General features: G+C 36.0%; 1 protein-coding gene across 1 annotated transcript; it reads left to right on the top strand.

Moving 5' to 3' along the window:
• Nucleotides 1-3148: 3148 nt before the first annotated feature.
• On the top strand, nt 3149-23700 carry LOC121319859 (store-operated calcium entry regulator STIMATE-like). Its single transcript, XM_041257754.1, has 8 exons — nt 3149-3618; nt 8323-8371; nt 8948-9043; nt 10025-10146; nt 16043-16155; nt 17137-17220; nt 17782-17907; nt 22372-23700. The coding sequence occupies exons 1-8, from the start codon at nt 3432-3434 to the stop codon at nt 22483-22485; spliced, it is 891 nt and encodes a 296-aa protein (XP_041113688.1). The 5' UTR covers nt 3149-3431; the 3' UTR covers nt 22486-23700.
• The last annotated feature ends 161 nt before the right edge of the window (nt 23701-23861 follow it).

Raw genomic sequence — 23861 nt, 5'->3', positions numbered from 1 at the left:
TTATAATGAAATGTGGATGTCTTGTAATATAATAAACATTCAAACAAAAGTCTTTTTTTAAGCGATACAGTACATTTATGTTGTTTGTTAACTATATCCATCACTTATTGGACAATATGCCAAATTATGCTAACAATTCATTCCAGTTCTATGCGGTGGAAGCAGCTGGAGCAGTATTGTTCCAAGGACATCTTAAAAGAATTATAGAAAGAAAATACATCAACTATTCCAACTACTATGACTGTTGCTACTACCATAGGCGTAATTTACATGGGGCACACAGGGGACGTGTCCCCCCTCACTTTTTCATTATTTCAGATAGAATAATCTTTATGCATGCATCAGCTATAGAAACCCCACTTTTGAAACAAAAGTTACAACACTGACTGCTACGACTACTACTACTAGAGACCTCCTTGTGAATCTGCTCCTGGTTGTTGCTAAACTAGCCATTTACAAGACCAAGAAGTGTAAGATGAGCGAGGAAGGTCTCTTTGACTGTGGGGCCATGTTCAGGGCCCTCTTCCGATCAAGGATTAATTTAGAGCACGCCCACGTGGAGTCTGCTGGCGACATGGAATCGTTTGTCGACCAGTGGACTCTAGGGGGCGTGCTCTGTACCACCTCCCCATTTTCTCTGAACATTTAATTTGCAGTCCTTTTACCGTTTTTTTTTGTTAAAATTAGTTAAATGCCTATCTATTTAGCATCCTCTATTACGAGGATGCTAATTTGAATATTTTTCTCCAGCCGTCGCAAATGACGACTGGAGGTGACGATTGCCTATTAGGCATTTAAATAGGACTACTACGACTACTACTAATAATAATAATAATAATATGAGGCCAAAAGTTTGGTTAGTTGTGCTTAACAACATGCATTTACACAATTTACACAAACATTAATAATAGGCTATACGAGAGGTTTATATTTGCAGTGTCTTTTGCCTTCTTTTTCTCTCTCTATTTGTAATTGAACAAAATATGACATTATTGGTAGGGGGTGAATACTTCTGCAAACGTCTCTCTCTCTCTCTCTCTCTCTCTCTCTCTCTCTCTCTCTTTGTGTGTGTGTGGTTTGGAACGGCTTTGCTGAGGAATAACGTGAGATTCCGCCAGTTAAACAGGATCTTGACTGCTGAAATCTTGTGAGACACAAGCACAATTCCTACTCCGGTTTACATGGGTTTTTACAGCTATTTGTATAATCAGAAAGCGACTGACCCTGCCCTTAAGTTGCGCTGACCAAATGACATTCTTTGTGCAAACAGTTAATCTAAGAAAAAGACACAGAAACAATTTTCCTTTAACCCAATGTAGTACCAGATATCATATTATAAAACTAAAACACCTGCTGCTATAGCATGTGTTTCAACTGCACATTTGAGACATATGTAGTTAACGGAAGTGCAACACAGCTAAGAAAAAATTTATTATTTTGCTAGCTACAATTACTTTAGTTCATGCAATATTTAAGTATACGCCATATATACGACAAGTATAATATTTCAATATAGATGCAATATACATGATGTACCAGATGTAACTGATTTAGTCAAAAGAAATAATAATCATTGGACTGTCCGTCAATAATATTTCTCTGAATTTTTAATCCCTTTTGGGGAAAAGGCTGCTGCTAGTTTTCTGAGCGCACTCCCATAACAGTTATGTGGGTACTATGATTATTCTCTTGTGTGAAACTTAACCAGTTCAATCAAGCCAATCTGTCTGGCATACATTATTCAAACATTTTTTTAAGGAGGTTAAACTGTGGAGCAGGGTTTTTTTGAAGAAATCAATTCTAAGATACCAGTAAAGAGTACAGTTATTAAAAACAGAAGTAACAATAAAACTCAGAATAAAACATAAAAATGTTATGGAAAATCTATATTAAAAAGGCATGTTTTAAATCGCAATTTGAAGATTGCAATTGAAGGTAAATCTCTGATAAAAGAGGGTAATGAGTTCCAGAGTGTGGGGACACGCAACCTTGGAATACATAAAAGGCCAGCATTTGCAGATCTCGGAGTGCATTCAGACTGATAAGGAATTAGCATATCATTTAAATAGTGTGGAGATAAGTCCTTTCAGTGCTTTAAAAACCAGCTATAGGATTTTAAAATCAGGAAGCCAATGCAATGATGCCAACACAGGCGTAATGTGAGCCCTTTTTTTGTTCTAGTTAGCATTCTAGCAGCAGCATTTTGCATTAGCTGTAGGTGTGATATAGCATGACTTGCAGAGAATAAAGTGTTACAGTAATCTAACCTAGAAAAAATAAAAGCATGTACTAATTTCTTTTCATCATCCAAGGACAAGAATGATCTAACTTTTGCTATGTTTCTTAAATGATAGAAGGACACTCTAATGTATTTATGTGGATATCAGTCAAATGACACTTAAATGTTTAAGCATATGCAAAAAGATGACTTGTGATTTAATTTTTTAAACCAATCAAACAGTTTCTTTTATCCCAAACTGCTCACTCGTAATTCAGTAGGAAAACCAACATTTGAGGCCAGATTTACTAAGCCTATTCTCTTGTGCAAAGTTGGTAGTATTTTTGAACTATACTCTGTCAATGTACATAATTTATTTTATATACAGTTTTATAATGGTAAGTCATTGTATTAGACTAATGGCAAGGCCTATTTTTTGTTGCTATGATGAATGTTAATACAAATGTTTTCAAGCAAAACAATCCTTCCATTGGTCGGCTACTCCGTTTAACAAGAAGGATGCGCCAGCGACATCCTAAGTATACTAGTTTTGTACCATTGCACCACGTACGAGCAAAAAGCTTTGGAAACCTGTAGGCGGCTTCCTAATTGTTAATTCCGTAACGAATTATATATACAGTTTCACAAAAAATACATAAATACATAAACAAGGTACAAATTCCATATTAGAGTCGAATAACCATATAAATGTCTTATTTTTTATTATTTCACAACAACAGCACTAGATTTAAAAATCAACTTAAATAACGCTTTTTGATGGTTCTTCATTAGGATGTACAATCTTATACGAAGCTGTTTTTAGGCTAAACCATAACCTCAACCGTCAAAACAAGACATCGAGCAAAGAATTAAAGCAAGCAAGACCAGCATCTCACATCTGTTCTTTGTGATTTTGGTAACAGGAGATGACGTCAGAAATTGGCTTTTAAGCCTGTTGCAAATTAAAACAAAGACAGTGGATTTCATCCAGCCTGATTTTATCAGTGTTTTAGGAAATTGTTAGTCTGATTTATCGAGGTAAACTGGATTCCTAATTTAATGCGACCACTGCAAAGCAGGAAATAAATAGTTTGTGCTGTCTTTTCACGGGGGCTCTGCAGCTTGCAACTTTCTTCTGAAGCTACGCAACTGTTGCGGTGCTTCTTTTGTTATTTGCACAGGTCTGTGAGAGAGAGAGATAGATTCATGTACGATGGCTGTTTATAATTTTAAAGATTTCTTTCTAGTCAGAAGAATGTTTGATAGTAGCTTATTTGTCGTTTCCACAAACAATGCGACCAACGCCAAGCCCCATGGATGTAATAACGGGGCCCTCGTGGACAGATTCGGGGTTCTTATCCAGGGTCTGCTAGCGATTGTTGCTTTCAGCACTTTGATGTGTAAGTATGAAAGAAACAAAGACAGTCACGTTTTGCGATATTAACGGTCGTTTCATTTGTGTGAATATTATGTGTTTTGTAATATTGTTATATTCCTTTGTTTTTGTTAAGCGTGGATGTTGTCAATTAACTTGTATTGTTTGTGGTACTACTTTGTTTACATCTAGTGCTGCTATAAAGGATGTAGGGCCGCGTGGTATGCACAGGACTGCTTTGTTGTGAAGTAGTTTCTGGTTTGAAAACCTGGAATTTCTGATGACCCAGTAGTATTAACAATTGTTTAAAATTCAAATTAAACTACTAAGTTGAGATATACAATGATGCTTGGTGACCCGTTGCGTTAACGAGGTGGCTAGAAAAGAACGTAGAGCCTAGGCATAACGCCAAGACCCCTTGCCAATAATTACCAGAGCTAATACTGTACTAGCTAGGCTAGAAACGCAGATTTTCCCAGAGAGAAATTGGCTCTTTAAAAAAATAAGTTATCAGTGGTGACCAATCATGCTACTGGAATGCCATTACAATCTGAGTTATTACAAACAGTAAATACTTTTAGGACCTGTTTTTTAAAACAAACAAACGGTAAATTTGTACAAAAAGGGCTTCCGAAAAATACCTCCAATGCCTTTGTGGAATGTAGAAATAACACAAAGCACATATGGGGTGGGGCGGGTTGCAATAGTAAAAATCTGAAAACAAATGGTATTGTAATGTTAAAGTCGACTTCACATACAAAGTTACAAGGAGGTGATATATTTGTTTTGTTTGCTGTGAACAAAATCAATCTGAATTGATCAAAAGTGGGTTTAGTGTCTGCCTAGTTTAGCCTAAGTTTCTGCTTGGTTGGAAGGGTGCTTAATTTTTGTCAGTTGCTGTGGGTTTAATTCAAAGCAGCCTTTAATTTTAAAGCCTTATGCATTTAAAGAGATGCCATTCATACTACATGTGCTACCAGCATTGATAACTTGACATTTTCTCAATAAAAATGAAATCTAGTCGTAAGTCAACCAAGATCCAGAAGCCTATTGAAAAGTAGTTGGGTCGCATAAGTTTGTCAAATCCAATTCCATTGATGACATTCTGCAATAACTTTTTAAAACAACCTGAAACGTGGTAGAAAACAAGATTCAGATTTAAAAGCAGTTGGATCCCATCTGAGTGACCATGGTAGTGTCCGCTAAGTAAGTAATCAATGACATAAACCCAAGTAGGGGGTAAAGTGTCTGGGCCTGTACATGAAACTACCAGTTGAGGCAATGTTAGCAAACTGGAACTCCAACAAATCCCGTTTTCATTCACATAAAGGGTAATAAGAAGCTAGCAAGAAATTTCATGTACAGTAAAACATTGCTCATGATTTTGGGGAATTCAGGTAAATTGTTTTTTTTTTTTTTGTTTATCTGGGGAAATGCTTGCTGTTTTTTCCAAACAAATGATTTGTGTTGTTGAAACCTGTAATATTTGTGGAAGTGCAATGGTAAATGTATACAGTGACTTGTGATTACAGCAATTGCATATACTATATCTAATTGGATACAATGGAACAACAGACATCTGTTGTACTGTATAATGTGGTAATTGGTGTATAACCTCACAGTGTGACCAGCTGACTGTCTTGTTTTCAGTGATGTGACCATTTTTAAATGCTCAGTCATCACATGGTTTAGAAAGATATCATTTTTTCAATATCTTCATTCTTTTTACAGTAAATAAGTTATATTATAGGATGCCTTTTAATTTAATTTCTAAAAGACTCATGTAAACATAAGGCAATACTTTGGCTCAAACAAGCCTGGCTTTTTTTGTGCAGTGCTTATAAGAAACCTTTGCTGGCAAGCTCCACTGTAGGTACTGTGTTTGCACCCACAATCTCAGTATATGCTTGTGCTGTCAGTCCCCATGTTTTATTTATTTATTTGTAAAGAATAGTAGTTTCCTTTTGATTTCTTGAATGTCAAATTGAAATGGAAATTGTAAAAGAAATATGTTTAGGAGCATCCAGCACTTCTTTGGAAGCCACAAGGGCTTTTTGCTATGGAGTTTATTCCACATTGAGCTACTAATTATTTCTGTATGATGGTGAGCCTTTTGTCTTTATTCAGCAGTTTTATTGAGTCCATAAGTGGGATTTACACAGGCTGAAATAGCTCTTTTTAAGTGTAATGAGGCGTGACAGACTGGATACAACACGCAACACTCCAGTAACTTGCTGCTCCTTGTTAGTCCCTATCTTGTGGGGAATTGTTACTGGACTCTGTCACTGTTGGTACACAGCATGTCATTTCCCATTAGAAGTGAAATAATGCACATCATTGTAATTGTATCAATGTGGTTTCATAGGGTAGGTTTTGTTAACACCAGAAGATATAATCATTTCTGTATTTATGAAGTACACACAGTATAGCTCTAAGTATTGCAGGCAAAAAAAGGTTACTGTTGATCAGGCATAAGTGCTATTTTATTAATATTTTAAACATGTATTTTTATATAACGGTATATTTATATACATACAAAAATACGTGCAGTTTCGGGTATTAATATAGTACAGCAATTTGGGCAGCGTTGGGGGGGGGAATCTGGTAGACTACAGTTAAGTTAGGGAGTTGGTATATTCTTATGCTTGCTGTTTTAAAAGCAGTTGTAAAAGTTCCTTTTTACACGGTAGGTTCCTGTTGACATTGTCCTCTATCTGAACTTTTATTTAAATGCACTTTTTTCTTCTGGAATAAATACCTTTTTTAATGGGTCTATAATCTAAACGATCGTAGGTATAGTAAAACTTCAGTTAAATGCCTCTGGCGTTTATTTGCAGTATTTGCCAGCAGACCCAGCGATTATTTGAGACCGGCATTTATATTACATCAGCAACGTCACATGCTTCATGCGGTCATTGAGAAGCTGCTAATACACAACCCTGTAGCAACATCGTAACTCAATTTAAACATCTCAGCAACTTTGTTGAAAAGTTGTGTGTCAGTGGGTAACAGTTTTGTTTTAAACCTGGCAATTATTATTAATTCTAAATTTTATGGTAATCCATGAGATGCGAACTCTGGAAAGTTACTGGTTAGAGAGAAGATAAATATTGAACTAGCTTGCATCTGAAGGTTTCAAAGCAAAACTGATGAAGGCAATATGCACAAATACAGGTCTATGTTTGAGTGAGATTGCTTTAATGGCCCTGGGATTTGTTGAAAAACTGATTTATAGATGCATGTTTCTGTAATTAGCTACAATCCATTACAGGGCTTAAACTATGATAAAACACATGTGATCTCCACACTGAATGCACTCCAGCATCATCTACTTGCATTGATGCATAATTGGAGCTCACATTGAGGTAGAAAAATAAATGAGCTCTGGTAAAAGCTATGTTAATGAAGCATTAGTACAGAAAAACAGCACAGTCCATTTAATGTATAATTGAATAGGGCTATATCATTATGTTCAAGTATAAATACAATCTGCTGTTAGTTATTTGGTAGCCCTGTATTATATCCATACACTTTCTTTAAAAAAACATTAAGTACAGTCTTTTTGAAGGAAAATGTAAAAAGTGAAACCTCCTGCTTCATAAGGTCTATTAGTGAATGGTTAAATGAGAAGATCCTCTAGAGATCCTGAGAATCTTGGACATGCTGATTTACCCACTGTATGTTGATAGAATTCAGATAACTTTCCCTATAAAGGCCATTGCACACTGGATCCGTTCCGTCGTGCATCAATCCATTGCACACTAGAGCCTAGATATTCGAAAGGTTTGCTCTCAGTGCAGAGGGTTATGCGCATCGCGAATGGCCGTTGTGCCAAAGCGTACCGTATTTGAAACAGTTTTTTGTGTGTCACAATCCATTTTGCGCCACTCTAATACTGCCCCTCTTTTCTGACTGTTAAGCCCTGACAGCTTTTGCCCTGTCGCGCTTCTTTCTCTGATATGTGTCTCCAGGTTAGGCCATTGTTTCTTTACTTCCTTGACTACAATTGAAATAAGAAGTCTATGCTTGTAATAACTTATACAGCACAAAATCCACGTGTTTATGTATGCTTTCAGTTCATAATTGCTTTTTCAAGTCCACGGCAGTGTCTTTCCATGTTTTTTCTTTTTTTCAATGTCTTTGTTGGATTTATCAAAGTAATTTTTGTTTGGCAACACACACAATTAGTTTTTCCATTTTGTTCAGGGAACTGCAAGAATCCACGTGTCATTGGTCAGTGTAATTAACACACGTCAAATTGAACTGGTTTTGATTCCAAAATTGATTCATCACCGTCGTACGACAATTACGGACTTGGTGTGAAGGTGCAATAGGGAATGCACACGATCGTTTTTTTCTTAGACGCACATTAAAATAGGATGCATGATCAGATCCAGTGTGCAAAGGCCTAAGCATTAAAAATGGCTTAATTAAAAACATGCAATTACTCTTCACAAAAGATCTCACCAGGTGTTTTACAGCTTGGGACGTAGGCCTACTGTTTGTGAAACAATATTTATTAATTTATTTTATTGAATTGTTTTCCACATACAGTATTTGATTACATTTAAATCCAGGCTAATATGAAATTGAATGTGATAAAGATGTATAATCTATGTTTATGATTGATTACAGTTTATGCAAAAAGAAAAAAAATGCAGTGTTGCATTTTCTACATAAAATCAGAAGATACTGATCTTGCTATCATTGCAATTTATTTTTATTTCAGTAAAAAGGTTCAGAGAACCCAAAGAGGAGAGACGGCCATGGAGAATTTGGTAAGTACAGTATTTGTCGCCATTAACAACCTTAGACAGGTTTTTAAACTGGCGATAGTTAAAAGTAAAGACAGGCAAAGGAAGACATGATAAAAATTTGTATAATGAATGGTTAACTGAAGTTAATGAATGCTACCTGTAAGAACTGCAGAGCCTATGGTTGAGTCAAATCCACACAACTGCTGTTTCAACTGTAATACAATAAATGGCACAGGCAATAGCAGACCAAGGAATTCACATGGGTGGCTCTTCAGGGTTTCCATGTGGACTTCATAGCAGCATCTCTTTGTTGTATTTTTACATGTGCATCAACTGGTTTCAAGTGAAGAACACAAGACGCTCCATCCTTGCTAACACACCCATGTGCTGAATAGGGTTATTTCAATGACTCCGAACACCTCTGTATTATGGGTTTTGGACAGTTTTACTAGAGTAGGCCTATACAGCAGGAATGTGTAAGAAGTACACTTGTGACTTCTTTTATTTATGTTTTTTTTAGAAATGTTTTTTGATTGTGAAAAATAATCCAATTTTAATATCAGTATTTTTAAAATTAAATATTTTGTTTCTTCTCAGGTTTTACGACACATCTAAGCAGGCTATTGGTGCCCTTTTTATCCACTTTGCAAACGTGTTCCTGTCAAACCTTGCAGAGGAAGACCCATGTTCACTGTAAGTGTGTTCACAGAGGATGATGTCTCACTGGTTAGAGTGCAGATGTGGTAAAAACACATGTTATGGCGAGTATCACAATACTGGGATTTACAGCAGACTTTGTCATTTTATAATTTTACTTATACGTTATACAGCTATGGCCAAAAGTTTGCGTCGCCTAGAATTTTAGGATTGAGACAAATTAAAAAATTAATAAATTAATAAAAAATTTAAAACTGTAAAATTATCTTAAAAGTCTAACGGAAGCCATGGTAGTACAATATTTCATGTTAGATTTTAAAATGCCACATTATTTTCAATTTGTCAGTGTTTCGTTATGTACTATGGGAAACTGCAAAGCGGTATGTAATTCAATATGTTAAAGTAACATTCAGCAGGTTTAATTTGACTTTATGAAGCACAATTAGTTAATTCTATGGGGTAATGCAGATCTTTTGGTTGTAGCTGTACAGTCAATGTAGGTCTTGGTGAATATATTTTTTTTTTTATCATTCTGCTAACTTCAATTTTTTATTTACAGATACGGTATGTGTTTTTATTTCAAATATTTGAGTGCTTAATGTATTTTCTGGCAAAAATATCTCATGCAAAGAACCAAATCATGAATGAGGTCTGCAATAAAGAACACACATTCAACTGTACAGAGTATCGTTTGTCCTTTCTTTAAAAGGAAGTTTGAAAGGGTACTGGATTTACTTTACTCCTTAGATTTTTAACTGCAACACAGTACAAATTATATGTTTGCTTTCCTGCAAATGCAACATTTAAGAATATTTGAACATTTGTTTAAATTTTAATAAAAATAAAATTCATCCCAGTGCTATTTACAGTTGACAAATATACTTAATTTAATTAAACATGGGGACAGTTTCTAAAGGTAAAGTTTACCCACCAGCTATCAAGAAGTATATATTCTACGTAATATTACTGTTTTATTATAGGTTTATCTGTTAGGTGTTTTGACTGCTTTACTTCCAGATACTTGATGAACTTCCTGCTGGATGCTACCCTGGGGATGCTGCTGATCTGGGCTGGAGTGAAAGCTATCTCCTGTGTCGTGGAGTATAAGCAGTTCACACTGCTAACCTTCGGAGAATATGGTAAGGGGAAAATACCTTTGGTTTTAGGGATGGGTCGGTATACCGTTTTTTTGGTTTACTGCGGTTTAGGTACATTACATTATTAATACCGTTCCTTTTATTCTACACCACAATTATCATAATTCGGTTACACACCGGTTAACACATTTTTTTTCAATTGCAAACACGCTTCTTATACTAAATACCAAATGTTTAAATCATTCCATGAGAGGAAGTGTGATTTGTTGGTTTTATTTTTGTGAATTACAGTAATTTAAGTGGTTTACATTAGTCTTTCTTCATTTAAGCCTTTATTTTATAACTTGCATGATGTACTGTGTGCCGTGATATTAAGGTTATGACAGTTTTTTTTTTTTTTTTTTTTTTTAACTAATACCGTGCAAATTTGATGCCATCCCATCCCTAGAACAGTGTGAAGTGTATCAGGAAACAGTCTGCAATCAATAGATGTGTGACATGTTCAGGATTTTACATGGACCACCAGAGGGCACTGTCTGCCAAATGTTAGTTGGACATTTCAGTATATACAGCTATGACAATTTTTTTTTTGCATCTAAAATTTGAGAATTGAGACATTGTAATTAATTAAATAAATAAACATAATTTATACCTTTTATGTAACATCATGTAATCAAAGAATGTACAAAACAATATCGCAAATGTCTACCAGAAGCCATAATAGTAGTACAGACTTTCATGTTACATTTTTCCATTTGTCAGTTTTTCGTTAAGTATGTGGGAAAACTGCAAAGTGGTATGTAATTCAGTATGTTGTATGTTAACATTTCTAAGTAACATTATTCCAGGATTACGGATCCCAAAGCATGTAAACCCCTTGGGGGAATATATATCCACCCCCCCCCCCCCCCCCACCCCCCTTGAACTTTTTTCACATTTTGTTGTGTCAGTGTCTCAGAGTTTCATGCATTTCATAAGAACAACATAAGAACATAAGAAAGTTTACAAACGAGAGGAGGCCATTTGGCCCATCTTGCTCGTTTGGTTGTTAGTAGCTTATTGATCCCAAAATCTCATCAAGCAGCTTCTTGAAGGATCCCAGGGTGTCAGCTTCAACAACATTACTGGGGAGTTGATTCCAGACCCTCACAGTTCTGTGTAAAAAAGTGCCTCCTATTTTCCCTTCTATCCTGACAAGTGCCCCAGTCCCCGCCGAAGAGAAACGTCCCCATAACATGATGGTGTTCTTTGGGTGATGTGCAGTGTTGGGTTTGCGCCAAACATAAGGCTTTGCATTTAGGCCAAAAAGTTCAATTTTAGCTTTGTTAGACCACAAAACTTTTTGCCACATAGCTATAGTCTTTTGGGTTTTTTTGCATACTTTAAACAGGATTTAAGGTGGGCTTTCTTGAGTAATGGCCTCCTCTTGCCACCCTACCAGGAGTGCTTGGGATATTGTTGTCCTGTGCACACTTTGACCAGTCTTGGCCAAAAAAGGCTGTAGCTCTTGCAAAGAGCTCATGGTTGAGTCTTTGCTTTGATGTACACTACCCAGCAGAGGGAACTTACAGGAATTGCTGAATTTATCCTGAAACCACGTGAATCACTGCAATTTCGGAGGCCACTTAACTTGATGTGTGATTTTGAAAGCGATTGGTTACACCTGAGGTAATTTAGGATTGATATTACAAGGGGGGTGGACACTTATACAACCAAGCTATTTCAGTTTTTATTTTTAATTTTCTACAAATTTCTGCAATATTTTATTTAATTTTCTACAAATTTCTAGAATATTTTTTCACTTGGAAGTTGTGGGGTAGGATGTGTAGATAAATGGGGGAAAAAAAAAAAAAAAAAAAAAAAAAAAAAAAGAATTGGTGAAAATTGAAAGGGGTTGTAGACTTTCTATAGGCACTGTATATGTAAAATATATTTTAATCCATGTTTCTATTAAGCAGTGTAGACATTTCAATATTTTATAACGAAATGAGAATGGTTGTGTGCCTGTACTGCAAGAGATAACAAGCTTGGTATATTAATGCAAGGGCAGATGGTTTGAGAATTAGCAGTATTCTGGGTTGGTTTGTTTGTTTTCTTGCCAAGAATAAGATTATACAGCAGCAGTGCTTTGGTTTAAGCACAGATATCTGACGAAAGATATCTGATAAAGACTGAACACAGCTTCCACGTTTACCAATTCTGTGTTGTATTGGCTTTTCTGCATAACAAAACTAAATGGGATATTTTGGCACAGACATGGCACAGAGATTTTCCATTGCAGGCCTTTCCCACAGAACTCAAACCACATTAAATCAGTGTTATTCTGTTGTGTCAGAAGTAGTCCTCTGCCAGATGTTATTGCAAATATCTTAATTGCTTAATTCATCTGAGAAGTGACATGTAAAGGTGAATAATGTGGGCATGGTTAAGCAAGATTCAGTTTCATTCTCTTAATTCAGTTCTTATATAGCATTATAAAGGGCTGTTTGGCTTGTTCTCTGGATACTGAGACGAGAGAGTCTGGTTTCAGATCTGCCATTGATACTGTTTATGAAAAGCACAGATTCTTAGAATAGACTACCAGTCAATTTCAAAGTAAGTTAAAGTACTGACTGCTGTGAACGTCTTTTGAAGAAAACTTAACCACACATGGGGATGGAATTAAAAGCAATAATTGCCTATTTGTACACTGTTTGTAATTTTTTGCACAGTGGGGTGACTTCTGTAATGTTTGCCTGCTTTGTAGGTGTTGTATGGATGTCAGATCATTAAAAAATAAAATAAATTGTATGCATCTTAATTTAGGATCCTGATGTGGTACTATTTTTACCACTGTGACGCCTGCTATAAAAAATTGTTTAAATGAGGAATGAGCTAGCCTGGGTAAACACTTAATCACAGTTTAAAGGAAATAAGCTGGCTAACAGTTTCATGAAAACCTTTGATCTTTATGTATGAATATTAACTAACTTTGTAAAGGTAAAAGCTGAGTGTTTGATAAATGGTGTTTCTTAATCCAATGTACTATGCTGAATAAGTAGGAAACAGTTGCCCTTATGTATGCTTCAGTACAATGCTTAAACATGCAAATTGTAGCATAACAAAGTGTTTTAGATGGTAACTGGTACTGCCTTCGTTGTAGTTTGTGGCGTAGGGTAAAAGGTAAAGGTCTGTATATTTATTGCTAATTAGACATGCAGACTATCCAAAAAATGGTTTAGGTTTGTGTGATTACACCATTACAATGTAATGGAAATACTCACTCAAAATGTCTATGTATCAAAATGCTGTTGGTTTAACTTGGGTCTGTTTCACCTAGTCAACAGTATGCTGCATTTCTAGCCTTACCTCATTGTAACACCAGCAGATGTTCCTTAGCGTCAGAACTTTCCATTAGCATAAATAATCACTTTCCTCAGTGAGTATTATAGTAGACAAGAGTGTTCAGCACATCTGGAATATGCACATAAATACATGGTAGTAAGCCAAATTGCAATTGGCTAATGTGTACAAATCACTATGTTGTGTGTTGTAGCTTTTGTTTATGTAATATTAAATGACAAAGCTATTTTTTAACTTGAGGTTTTTATTTTTTATAAATGAACCACTACAGTTTCTATAATGTAACAAATAGTGAAATACACCCGCCCCTCGTTATATTGCCCCTCGCTATACTTGGGATTCGAATCTATTGCGATCGTGGAGTTGGCTCCCAATTGTTACTGTAACTGCATATGCCTTCGCTGCAATATACATAGGAACTTAGAATTACTATTTGTTTTATTTTGTACTGCACATCACAAACAATATACAAAACAATTAAAAACAAAGCATTAATATCGTACTGTTATCACATACACACTTATTGCACAATAACACAAAGCAAATAAAATATCTACTTGCTGAAACGGTTTTTATTGTAGCCAACAAGGTGTTCACTTGTGGCAGCAATGCACTTGCAAAAGCCACAATGCAGTGACATCAGCTCCCTAGCAACAAGCCTCCTATGTTGTTTGGAATGGATTATTTCAATGCTGCGGGTTTGTGCATTTGAGAAATGAGAGGAAGACTCGTGAAATTAATTGTTGATGAAAAGCAATTACCCTCCGCTGTACGAATTAAAGCGGGTTGCTGTTTTTTAAATGAGAGTTGCATAGAGGATTTATACTGGACCTTGACACCCCCGATAAAACGAGGGAGTGGTTGTACAGTATTTGTTAGCCTATTTGTTTTTCTATGGGTCTCGCTATATCGCGGCCCTCGATATATAGCGGATTTATATTGTACCCCAACATCCACAATATATTGAGTGGGTGGTGTATGTAAAATGTCACTAATGACAGTAAGCTGTCCAACAGAGAAAATATAGTTATGAATTAACATTACAAAACTGTATTACCATTTAGGTATTCGTATAGCAACAGAATCTATTGGTCAGGTCAAAGATCAGTGTGAAACAATACCTGTTCATTTGCATTTTCATCTTTTTTTTTTTTTTTTAATGTATTGTATTTTGAATGCTTTCCATTTTTTTTTTATTTTAATATATTTTGAAATCTTTCCATTACAGAACACGGCTCTGAATCTGTAATAGCTTTGGTTGCTAGGTGCCCTGCTATCAACATGTGGAATTACAGGTCCATAGTACAACAGTAGTTTCAGTGTGAGAAAGTTAGTATTATTCTATTATATAGGTCACTGGGTCCATGTAGAATATATTTTATTTAAATCAAGAATTAACCCCCATTGTAAGTTTTTAAACCCAGTCGAACTTACTGTTTTAAGGCATCTTAAACCAGCTATTTCCAGACACTTACAAGAATTATGGACCCCAAAGATGTCAGATTCATTTTTTCTGACGCGTAAGGAGTTCTAAAACTATTTCTCACCTTTAGTTTGTACAGTAGTGAGAGAACTTCTGTCATCCTATTATATTGCTTTAATTGGGCATAGCCTTTGTTGTGAACATGACATGACAATAAGATTTAAGTAAGTCTGTACAAGTCTTAACTGAATATCTATAGTAAAAAATTGCCTCCACCGCTGAAATATCTGGAAGTAGCAGTGATGGTGGCATGGTTTTGCACTAGTAGTAGGGTAGGTAAACTAAAAAGCAAGAAAATTACAACAGGGGTGGAAAAAAACACATAGATTTAGTCATTTCATTATTTTCTTTGTAATTATTGTGGAATACAGAGTGAAGTGATGATAAAACGAAGTGGGTCCTAAATGTGGAGCCTCGAGGGCAAACCTTTGATTTCAAAATATTGGAAACAAAAAGAAAGCCTTCGTCCCAGGATTCTTCCCTAAACACCAGTGATATCACTAGCACAACATGGTTTCCAGACCCAAAAGGCAGTAATCATAAACGCAATTCTCAGCAGCTGTTTAGCTGTGAATGTGTCAGAGATGAGATTGTGTAACTAAGCAGCATTGAGCATTGTGTGATTGTTTGCTTGGAACCACCTGAAGAACAGAACAGTATCAACTCTTCAAATCAATTATCGTCACAAGTAATTTGATTTTAAAAGGACAACATCATCTCTTTTTCCCAATGCCTGGTCGTAGAATTATTTCTAAGAAATAATAATAATAAAAAAAAAGTACAAGTATCTCTGGAAACCTTACTCTGAGGTGAGATTAATGATGTTTGTTTTCTGCAGTAAAGTTTGTTCAATTTTCACAATTGGGAGGAAATGCTGAATGTCAGTAAGAAATGTTTAAATTGTTAGAAGCAGCAGCAACTCTTCTAACCTTTATATCTTCAGTCTATAATATTGGTTAACACTAACCAATATTATGGACTGATGTAGATCTTTCAGCTAATTGGAGTACACACTTTGCCTGTTGTATTCCACCACATATTGCAGAGAAACCCAATTCATTACATCTGTGGATATACATCCCTCACATCTGAGCATCTGAATTAATTCAACAGGTGACCCTCCGCAGGCAGCCGCATGGATTGGACAGTGTGCTCTGTACATGCTTATCATGGTCTTTGAGAAAACTGTGATAAGTCTTGTTCTTCTTATTCCTGGTTGGACCAAAGTAAGTAAGGGTGATAGCCTTTTGATGTTTACAACTTTTTAAAAAAAGTGTTTTTTTTTTTTTTTTTTTTTTTTTAATGGGAGCAGGTACATTTAGTTAAAACTGTAAAATAATGCTAAACAAATTATTTTCTAAGTATTAACATAAAGGTATGGATGATGTGTTTTGGACATATGCTTGATGTGAGCACCCCTTTTAGCATACATTTTGGTTAGAAAATTGACTGCAACAAATCCAGTCCCAAAGAATAAGCTTGAGGGGGAGGTGGAGGGTGGAAAATCTTCTGTAGAATAGTGTGTTGGAGCTAGGCATGTTAAGTACTTGGGGGAATGTGTCAGAATAAAATATAGAGCATGGCTGTACTTTAGAGGCCTGCCTGACACCCAACATGATCCCCCCCCCCCCACCACCCCCCCTCCCCCCAATTGTGTTGACAGACATGTACGTTCACATGTGGAATGAGACGATCCTTTTTTTCAGGAGACGAGCACTGAGGAGTAAAAGTTACCCTTTGCAGTAAGAATCTTTGAAAACACCCCTTACAGAATTATATGATGGATATCAAAACTAACTAAAATATTTAACACCGATACATACAGTTGTTATATGTTGATGTTGAGAGGTTTTATCAAATCTTAAGGAAAAGGAATGCCTCTTCACTATTTGTAATAGTTTCAAATTTCAAATATGACAAACCAAACCCAGCGGTTTTCTGGAAACGTTGCCGCCAGGCTAGCTAATTGAATACCATAATACTTTACTAGATTATATTTTTAGTTTTTGCAAATGTGTATTCAGAATTGGTCTGATCTGTGTTTTTGATGTTACACTTGACAAACATGTATTGACTGTAAGTTGAGAGATGGAAATTGTTAAAATAAATTAATAAAACGGAGAAGGGTTTTTTGCTGTGACCTCTGTGTCTGGAGGGCTCTGTTTTGTGACAAAGCCAATAATCAACAAAATTCTTCTGTGTTCCAGCTTCAGGAAGTTTTGTTGGATTCCATCCCAAATCCACAGCTGGAGCTGGTGCTGGTGATGCTGATTGTGCCTTTCATAGTCAATGTGAGTAAAGGTATTCATGCCTTCAGGATAGTGTTAGTCCTGGTAGCTGTACAATGGGACAGATTATCCATCCCTAAGCGAACCTTCCAAGCTCCCAGCAACAGCTGCCTTTCTTATATAGGTGTCTTCATTACAGGATTCATGGAAATGCAAGTCCAGCAGATAAGTTTTGCATGTCTTTTGTGGGTGGGGGGGGGGGGGGGGGGGGGATTCAAAAGAAGATGCCATTTAAAGCTCTTCAATTGACCAATGAATACAAGGGTATGGTCAAGTGGCTTTCACTGTATTCGATAAAGGGATAAAACAGTAATGTAAAAATATAGCCTGTTATTAATTTCTAAAGCAATCATGACTACTAATGTATCGCTGTATAAATGGGAAGAAAAATTCAATGTCAAACCTAAATATGAATTGTGTTTCATTTCCCTAACAGCTTAATGATTACAATGTCTTCTGTCTGTCTTCCAGAAGTCTGTGAAAACAAGTTAATTATGTTGCTGTGTACAGGGTGTATAAGAGCACAGACCGTTTAATATATCTTTTTTTTCAATTTTGTTTTAGGCAATTATGTTTTGGGTTGTGGACAGCTTGCTGATGAGAAAATATAAAAACAAGACGACCCCAGAGAGTCCAGAAAGCAGTAAATCTGTAGAGGTTTCAACAAGGCTAGTCGATGAAGAGTCAGAGGTGAGAGTCTGACCAACTACCCGGGAAACTCTGCTGTTCAAAACAAGCCCTGAAATGTTTGTTCTGTCTGGTTACCGTAACAGCAATCCTTTTGAGTCTGATGACAAACTATTTTTTTTAAATTCAGCTGGGCATTTGAGGGAAACGGGTCTTGTCTTGGGTTACTCCAAGCCAAAAACTGAAATTAATATGTGTATTGTGTTGCTGAGGTTCCTTTCTAAATCTTACTGGTTCTCTTCCTATTACTGGAGTTTAAGCAAAGTACGGTATTTTTATTTTCTAAAACTAAAATCCATAAAGTGAATGCAAGTTTGTATTCTTTTGAAAGCAAAGGCAAAGTGTGTTTTTAAAAAAAAAAAAATATATATATATATATATACACACACACACACACACACAGTACTGTGCAAAAGTTTTAGGCAGGTGTGAAACAATGCTGTAAGAATGTTTTCAAAAAGACATGTTAATATTATATTTATCAATTAACTAAATGCAAAGTGAGTGAACAGAAGAAAAATCTACATCAAATCCATATTTGGTGTGACCACCCTTTGCCTTCAAAACAGCATCAGTTCTTCTAGGTACACTTGCACAAAGTCAGGGATTTTGTAGGCATATAGTCAGGTGTATGATTAAACCATTATACCAAACAGGTGCTAATGATCATCAATTCAATATGTAGGTTGAAGACACGGTCATTAACTGAAACTGAAACAGCTGTGTAGGAGGAATAAAACTGGGTGAGGAACAGCCAAACTCGGCTAACAAGATGAGGTTGCTGAAGACAGTTTACTGTCAAAAGTCATACACCATGGCAAGACAGCACAGCGACAAGATACAAGGTAGTTACCCTGCATCAGCAAGGTCTCTCCCACGCAGAAATTTCAAGGCAGACAGGGGTTTTCAGATGAGCTGTCCAAACTCTTTTGAAGAAGCACAAAGAAATGGGCAACGTTGAGGACCGTAGACGCAGTGGTCGGCCAAGGAAACTTGCTGCAGCAGATGAAAGACACATCATGCTTACTTCCCTTCGCAATCGGAAGATGTCCAGCAATGACATCAGGTCAGAATTAGCAGAAAACAGTGGGACCCTGGTACACCCATCTACTGTCCAGAGAAGTCTGGTCAGAAGTGGCCTTCATGGAAGACTTGCTGCCAAAAAGCAATACCTTTGACGTGGAACAAGGCCAAGCGATTCAGCTATGCACAAACACAGGAACTGGGGTGCAGAAAAATGGCAGCAGGTGCTCTGGACTGATGAGTCAAAATTTGAAATATTTGGCTGTAGCAGAAGGCAGTTTGTTTGCCGAAGGGCTGGAGAGCGTTACATGAATGAGTGTCTGCAGGCAACAGTGAAGCATGGTGGAGGTTCCTTACAAGTTTGGGGCTTTATTTCTGCAAATGGAGTTGGGGATTTGGTCAGAATTATTGGTCTTCTCAATGCTGAGAAGTACAGGCGGATACTTATCCATCATGCAATACCATCAGGGAGGCATCTGATTGGGCCCCAAATTTATTCTGCAGCATGACAACGACCCCAAACGTACAGCGTAAGTTATTAAGAACTATCTTCAGCGTAAAGAAGAACAAGGAGTCCTGGAAGTGATGGTATGGCCCCCAGAGAGCCCTGATCTCAGCATCATCGAGTCTGTCTGGGATTACCTGAAGAGAGAGAAGCAACTGAGGCTGCCTAAATCCACACTGTGGTTAGTTCTCCAACATGTTTGGGCCAACCTACCTGCCGAGTTCCTTCAAAAACTGTGTGCAAGTGTACCTAGAAGAATTGATGCTGTTCTGATGGCAAAGGGTGGTCACACCAAATATTGATTTGATGTAGATTATTCTTCTGTTCACTCACTTTGCATTTTGTTAATTGATAAATATAAACTATTAACATGTCTATTTTTGAAAGCATTCTTACTTTACAGCATTGTTTCACACCTGCCTAAAACTTTTGCACAGTACTGTGTGTGTGTGTGTGTGTGTGTGTGTGCATATATATATATATATATATATATATATATATATATATATATATATATATATATATATATATATATATATATATATATAATAAAAAATACACACACACTGTAATAATCTTTCCTTGGTTGCAAGTGATTTGGCCTAAGGACACCACATATTCCCATTTGTGTGTTTTCACAGAGTGGAGTGTTAAGGGAAGTACAGCTATGGCCAAAATTGTTGAATGACAGAGAATTTTACATTGAGACAATAAAGAATGAAACTATATGGAGATAATTTAGAAAAATTTATTTTTTTATGTAATCGAAGAAACTTAATTATATCACAAGTCTACAGGAAGCAACAATAGTAGTACAGTATTTCATATTTGATTTTAACATGTCAATTTTTGTATATGGGGAAAACTGCAAAGCAGTATGTAATTCACTATGTTAGTGTAACATTATCCGGGAGGTTTCATTCAGCTTTATGAAGCAAAATTAGGTAATTCTATAGGATGATGCAAAACATGTGGACATTGCTGTATATGGCTTAAGTCTTTGTGTTCAGTCTTGGGATGCTAAGTAGCAAATGAAAGGCATGTATGTAACTCATTGACTCCTTCAGCGTAAGCAACCATGCTTACAATAATGCACACAGGTGAGGTGCTTAGAAAACCCAGATTAGGCCTTGCTCTCAAAGAAAGGAAAATCCTGTATTGAAACATGTGCAACTTGTTGTCAAGTAGCAGTTGTATATACCATTATTCACAGCAGAGAAGGGTGACTAATACAATGAGTACAGTGGAATTCCTTGTAAGGAGTGGGTTACACTGTAAGGTTTGTGTTATGAGAAGCTTGTGGTGCTGGCATGGTACTATTGGTCTCATGAGTCACAACCTTTACCTTCTGTGCTTAATAAAGTATGCAAGTAATGACATTATTAACATAACTACTTAGCTATAAAGCTTCAAATCTCATGAGATGTCTTGCTAAAATAGACCAGTTTTGTGGGCCATGGAATCTTCTCAGGCTCTGCACACAATTTCTTGTGGGGCATGTCTAATGACACTAAACCATAATACCGTACCACATTTGATCTATGTGTCACAAAGTGAATCAAAACAATAATAATATGTTACAAAGATAACTCATTTCATATCTCTACTATGTTGCTTTTTTAAATGTTAACACATTTCTCATGAGTTAAGGGTGGTAATCCAAAAACTTTTGTATATGGGTATATTTTATACTCTGATGTTTTTTTTTTTACAGTACAAAAAATAAGCATTATTGTAGTAAAAACATAATTCTTTCACTACAGTCCACTGAGTAAAGAAGCTTGTTTTTCCAGTCCCTTGGCAAGTCCAGTGGATTTAATGATTCTTCTCACACCTGTTATGTGAATCAGGAGCTTCATGAAATGCATGCTGCTGAATACAGTTTGCACCCAGCACAGGAAATGGCTCTTCCAGGCTGCAACCTTCTAGCTGTTGGATTCATGACCCGACTGAGACAGATGTTTAGCTACCGAGGCCAAGAAAGACTGAGTCAGAAAGATCCATTCTCTACCATTTATAGGGAACATTTTCTCTGGAACATGACCCTAAATAAATTGGGCTGTGTGAAATAATTTTATTCCATATCATTGTTTAAAAGGTGGAGGAATTCCTCTCTGTTGTAGTAATGGAAACACTTGGTGATTTTTGATTTAGCATGTTTTTATTGCAGTAGGGTTACACTAGTACTTCTAAGAGCTATAAGAGACTGGTCACAACATTTCTTCATTTGCAATGGGCATGGTAGCACAAATGTCTTTCTGCTATAACACAGGGAAGTTTGGGGATTAAAGTAATCTTTGTGTATGTGTGTATACATATTTTCTTAAGTCTACAATCATCAAATGAATTAAAAAAAAAAAAAAAAAAAAAAAAAAAAAAGGATTTTACATTGATTCAAAGCTCTAAGCCCTTACTCACATTGAGTGATGACTGTAAATGAGTTAGAGATGAGAAACGATGTGTAAAATATAACTGAAGTGGTGAATTCATGTAATCATAATTGTTTTGTTTACTTTTTACTCCCTCCCTGCTAGAGATGCATATTCTGTTAACTGGGATGGAGGAAGCGCCTGTCCGTGTGTGTGTGCGTACATGTGTTGCACTTCAGTATTTTAAATATGTCTATATTCTGTTCTGTTGAAGCTGGATAAGGAGATTCTTTAGCACACATGATTGATTGCATTTTGTAACTTGGTGGTGTAAGAATGGTCTCTGTCTTTTTTTTTTTCCCCAACTGCAACACAATGGTAATTCTTTTTAGTTTTACAAGTTATTGTAGTGGTTTTTTTTTTTTTTTTTTTTTATTTTTTTTGTTAGCAATTAGGTTATAGGTACTGAACTCGAGTTGTGTGCAATAGTAGATAACCATAAACTGTTTTAAGTACGTTAACAAATGAATTGGACTGTCAAATGTCATTGTATCTCCTTCGTTGTTGTAGGTGCTGTTGGCTGCTGGTAATGACACTGACTCGCTCTCTGATGGACACGACGGAGACTTCATACAAGATCCCAGCAAGATAAAGATAATAGACTCTTGCTGTCAGCAAGTGTAGATGTAGTTCCTTCAGGCAAGGCAAGAGCAGCCTTTTGAATGCTGTTTCAACACTCCATCATAACTAATGTCCCTTGTCATTGCCTGACATTGTACTTAGTATGATTGGTAGTTAAGCTTAAGTACATATTTTGCTGTTGACTGAAGAACATACAATATTAAACATGGGTATTCCATGTTCTGAAAAACAACTATGTATGTAAAACTTAAGTCTGTATTTTACATAACATTCTGTCAATTTCTGTTAATGTATATTGTGAATTCAGTCTAGACAGGTGACTTTTTTCAGATGCAGACCATGAACCTTTTCTACTGTGACTTAAAGCTGAAAACTTTGCATCACTGACCAGTTATTTTTTTTAGGATTTCCTTTCTGCAATGGTCATGTACTATATTTACAGGCTTATCCATGGTCAATGAAGTACCTATTCAGTTCCATTTAAGGACCAAAACCATATCAAATTCTAAAATAACATTATAGTATATGTGCCATTATTGGTTTTTGTTTCATGCCTAAATACACTAGTATAGTCTGGTGGTTTTATGCAGGTTGACAGTACAATTTTCATTGGTGTACTCTGCCATAGAGATCTAGAGTTAGCTCCAAGTCTGCCAATTGTTTAAGTAATAACGGGTTGAAATGGGGGGTCTTTACCTCGTGTTAACAAATGAAAATAATACTGTATGTGTTTCAGCTAATGAAAGCCAAAGCACTGTATAGAACACTTCTCAAATTATTTTGTACATTCTTATTCATTTTCTATTCAATTACTCTATTTTGTTGCAATAAAAAATAATGAATATTTTTTAACCTTTTCATAAACTGAGAACATCTGGTTTACATTTTGCTGATTTTGAAAGTGTTGAGTAAATAAACAAAGTGTAAATGTACTTCCCTTACTGTAGCACAATGATTTTAGTTTTCATCACAGACACCACCACGAACAATCTATTCTAAATAGATTGGAGCACAGCATTAGTGTTAATGTTGTCTATAGTAACCACAATCAAATTACATTTGTGTACACATGTATATATTTTTTATATTGCTGTTATTGGAAACATGGAAAATACATTTCAAACCGTTTATTTTGATTTAAAAATAAATGTAGTGTCTAATTATTATTATTTTTTATTTTTGTTATTCCCAAGTGCCAGTTCTGTGCCAAAAGTGCCATTGAAACTGATAATAATAAAAGTCAGCATTGTGAAGTAACCTGATTTGTTTTTATTTGTTGTTTTGACTGCATTCTAATAATTGAGCATGTCCTATGTGAGTGTGCATGATTCGGTGGCCTGTGTTTCTGTGACCACTCTGATATGGCTGACAGCAGTGCTGCTAGCACAGGAGTGCACAATTCTGATCCTCTAGGTCTG

The sequence above is a fragment of the Polyodon spathula genome, chromosome 8, assembly GCF_017654505.1.
Source record: "Polyodon spathula isolate WHYD16114869_AA chromosome 8, ASM1765450v1, whole genome shotgun sequence".
Lineage (NCBI taxonomy): Eukaryota > Metazoa > Chordata > Actinopteri > Acipenseriformes > Polyodontidae > Polyodon > Polyodon spathula.
Note: the sequence above shows the minus strand (reverse complement) of the source record. Positions and strands in the feature narration are given on the sequence as shown.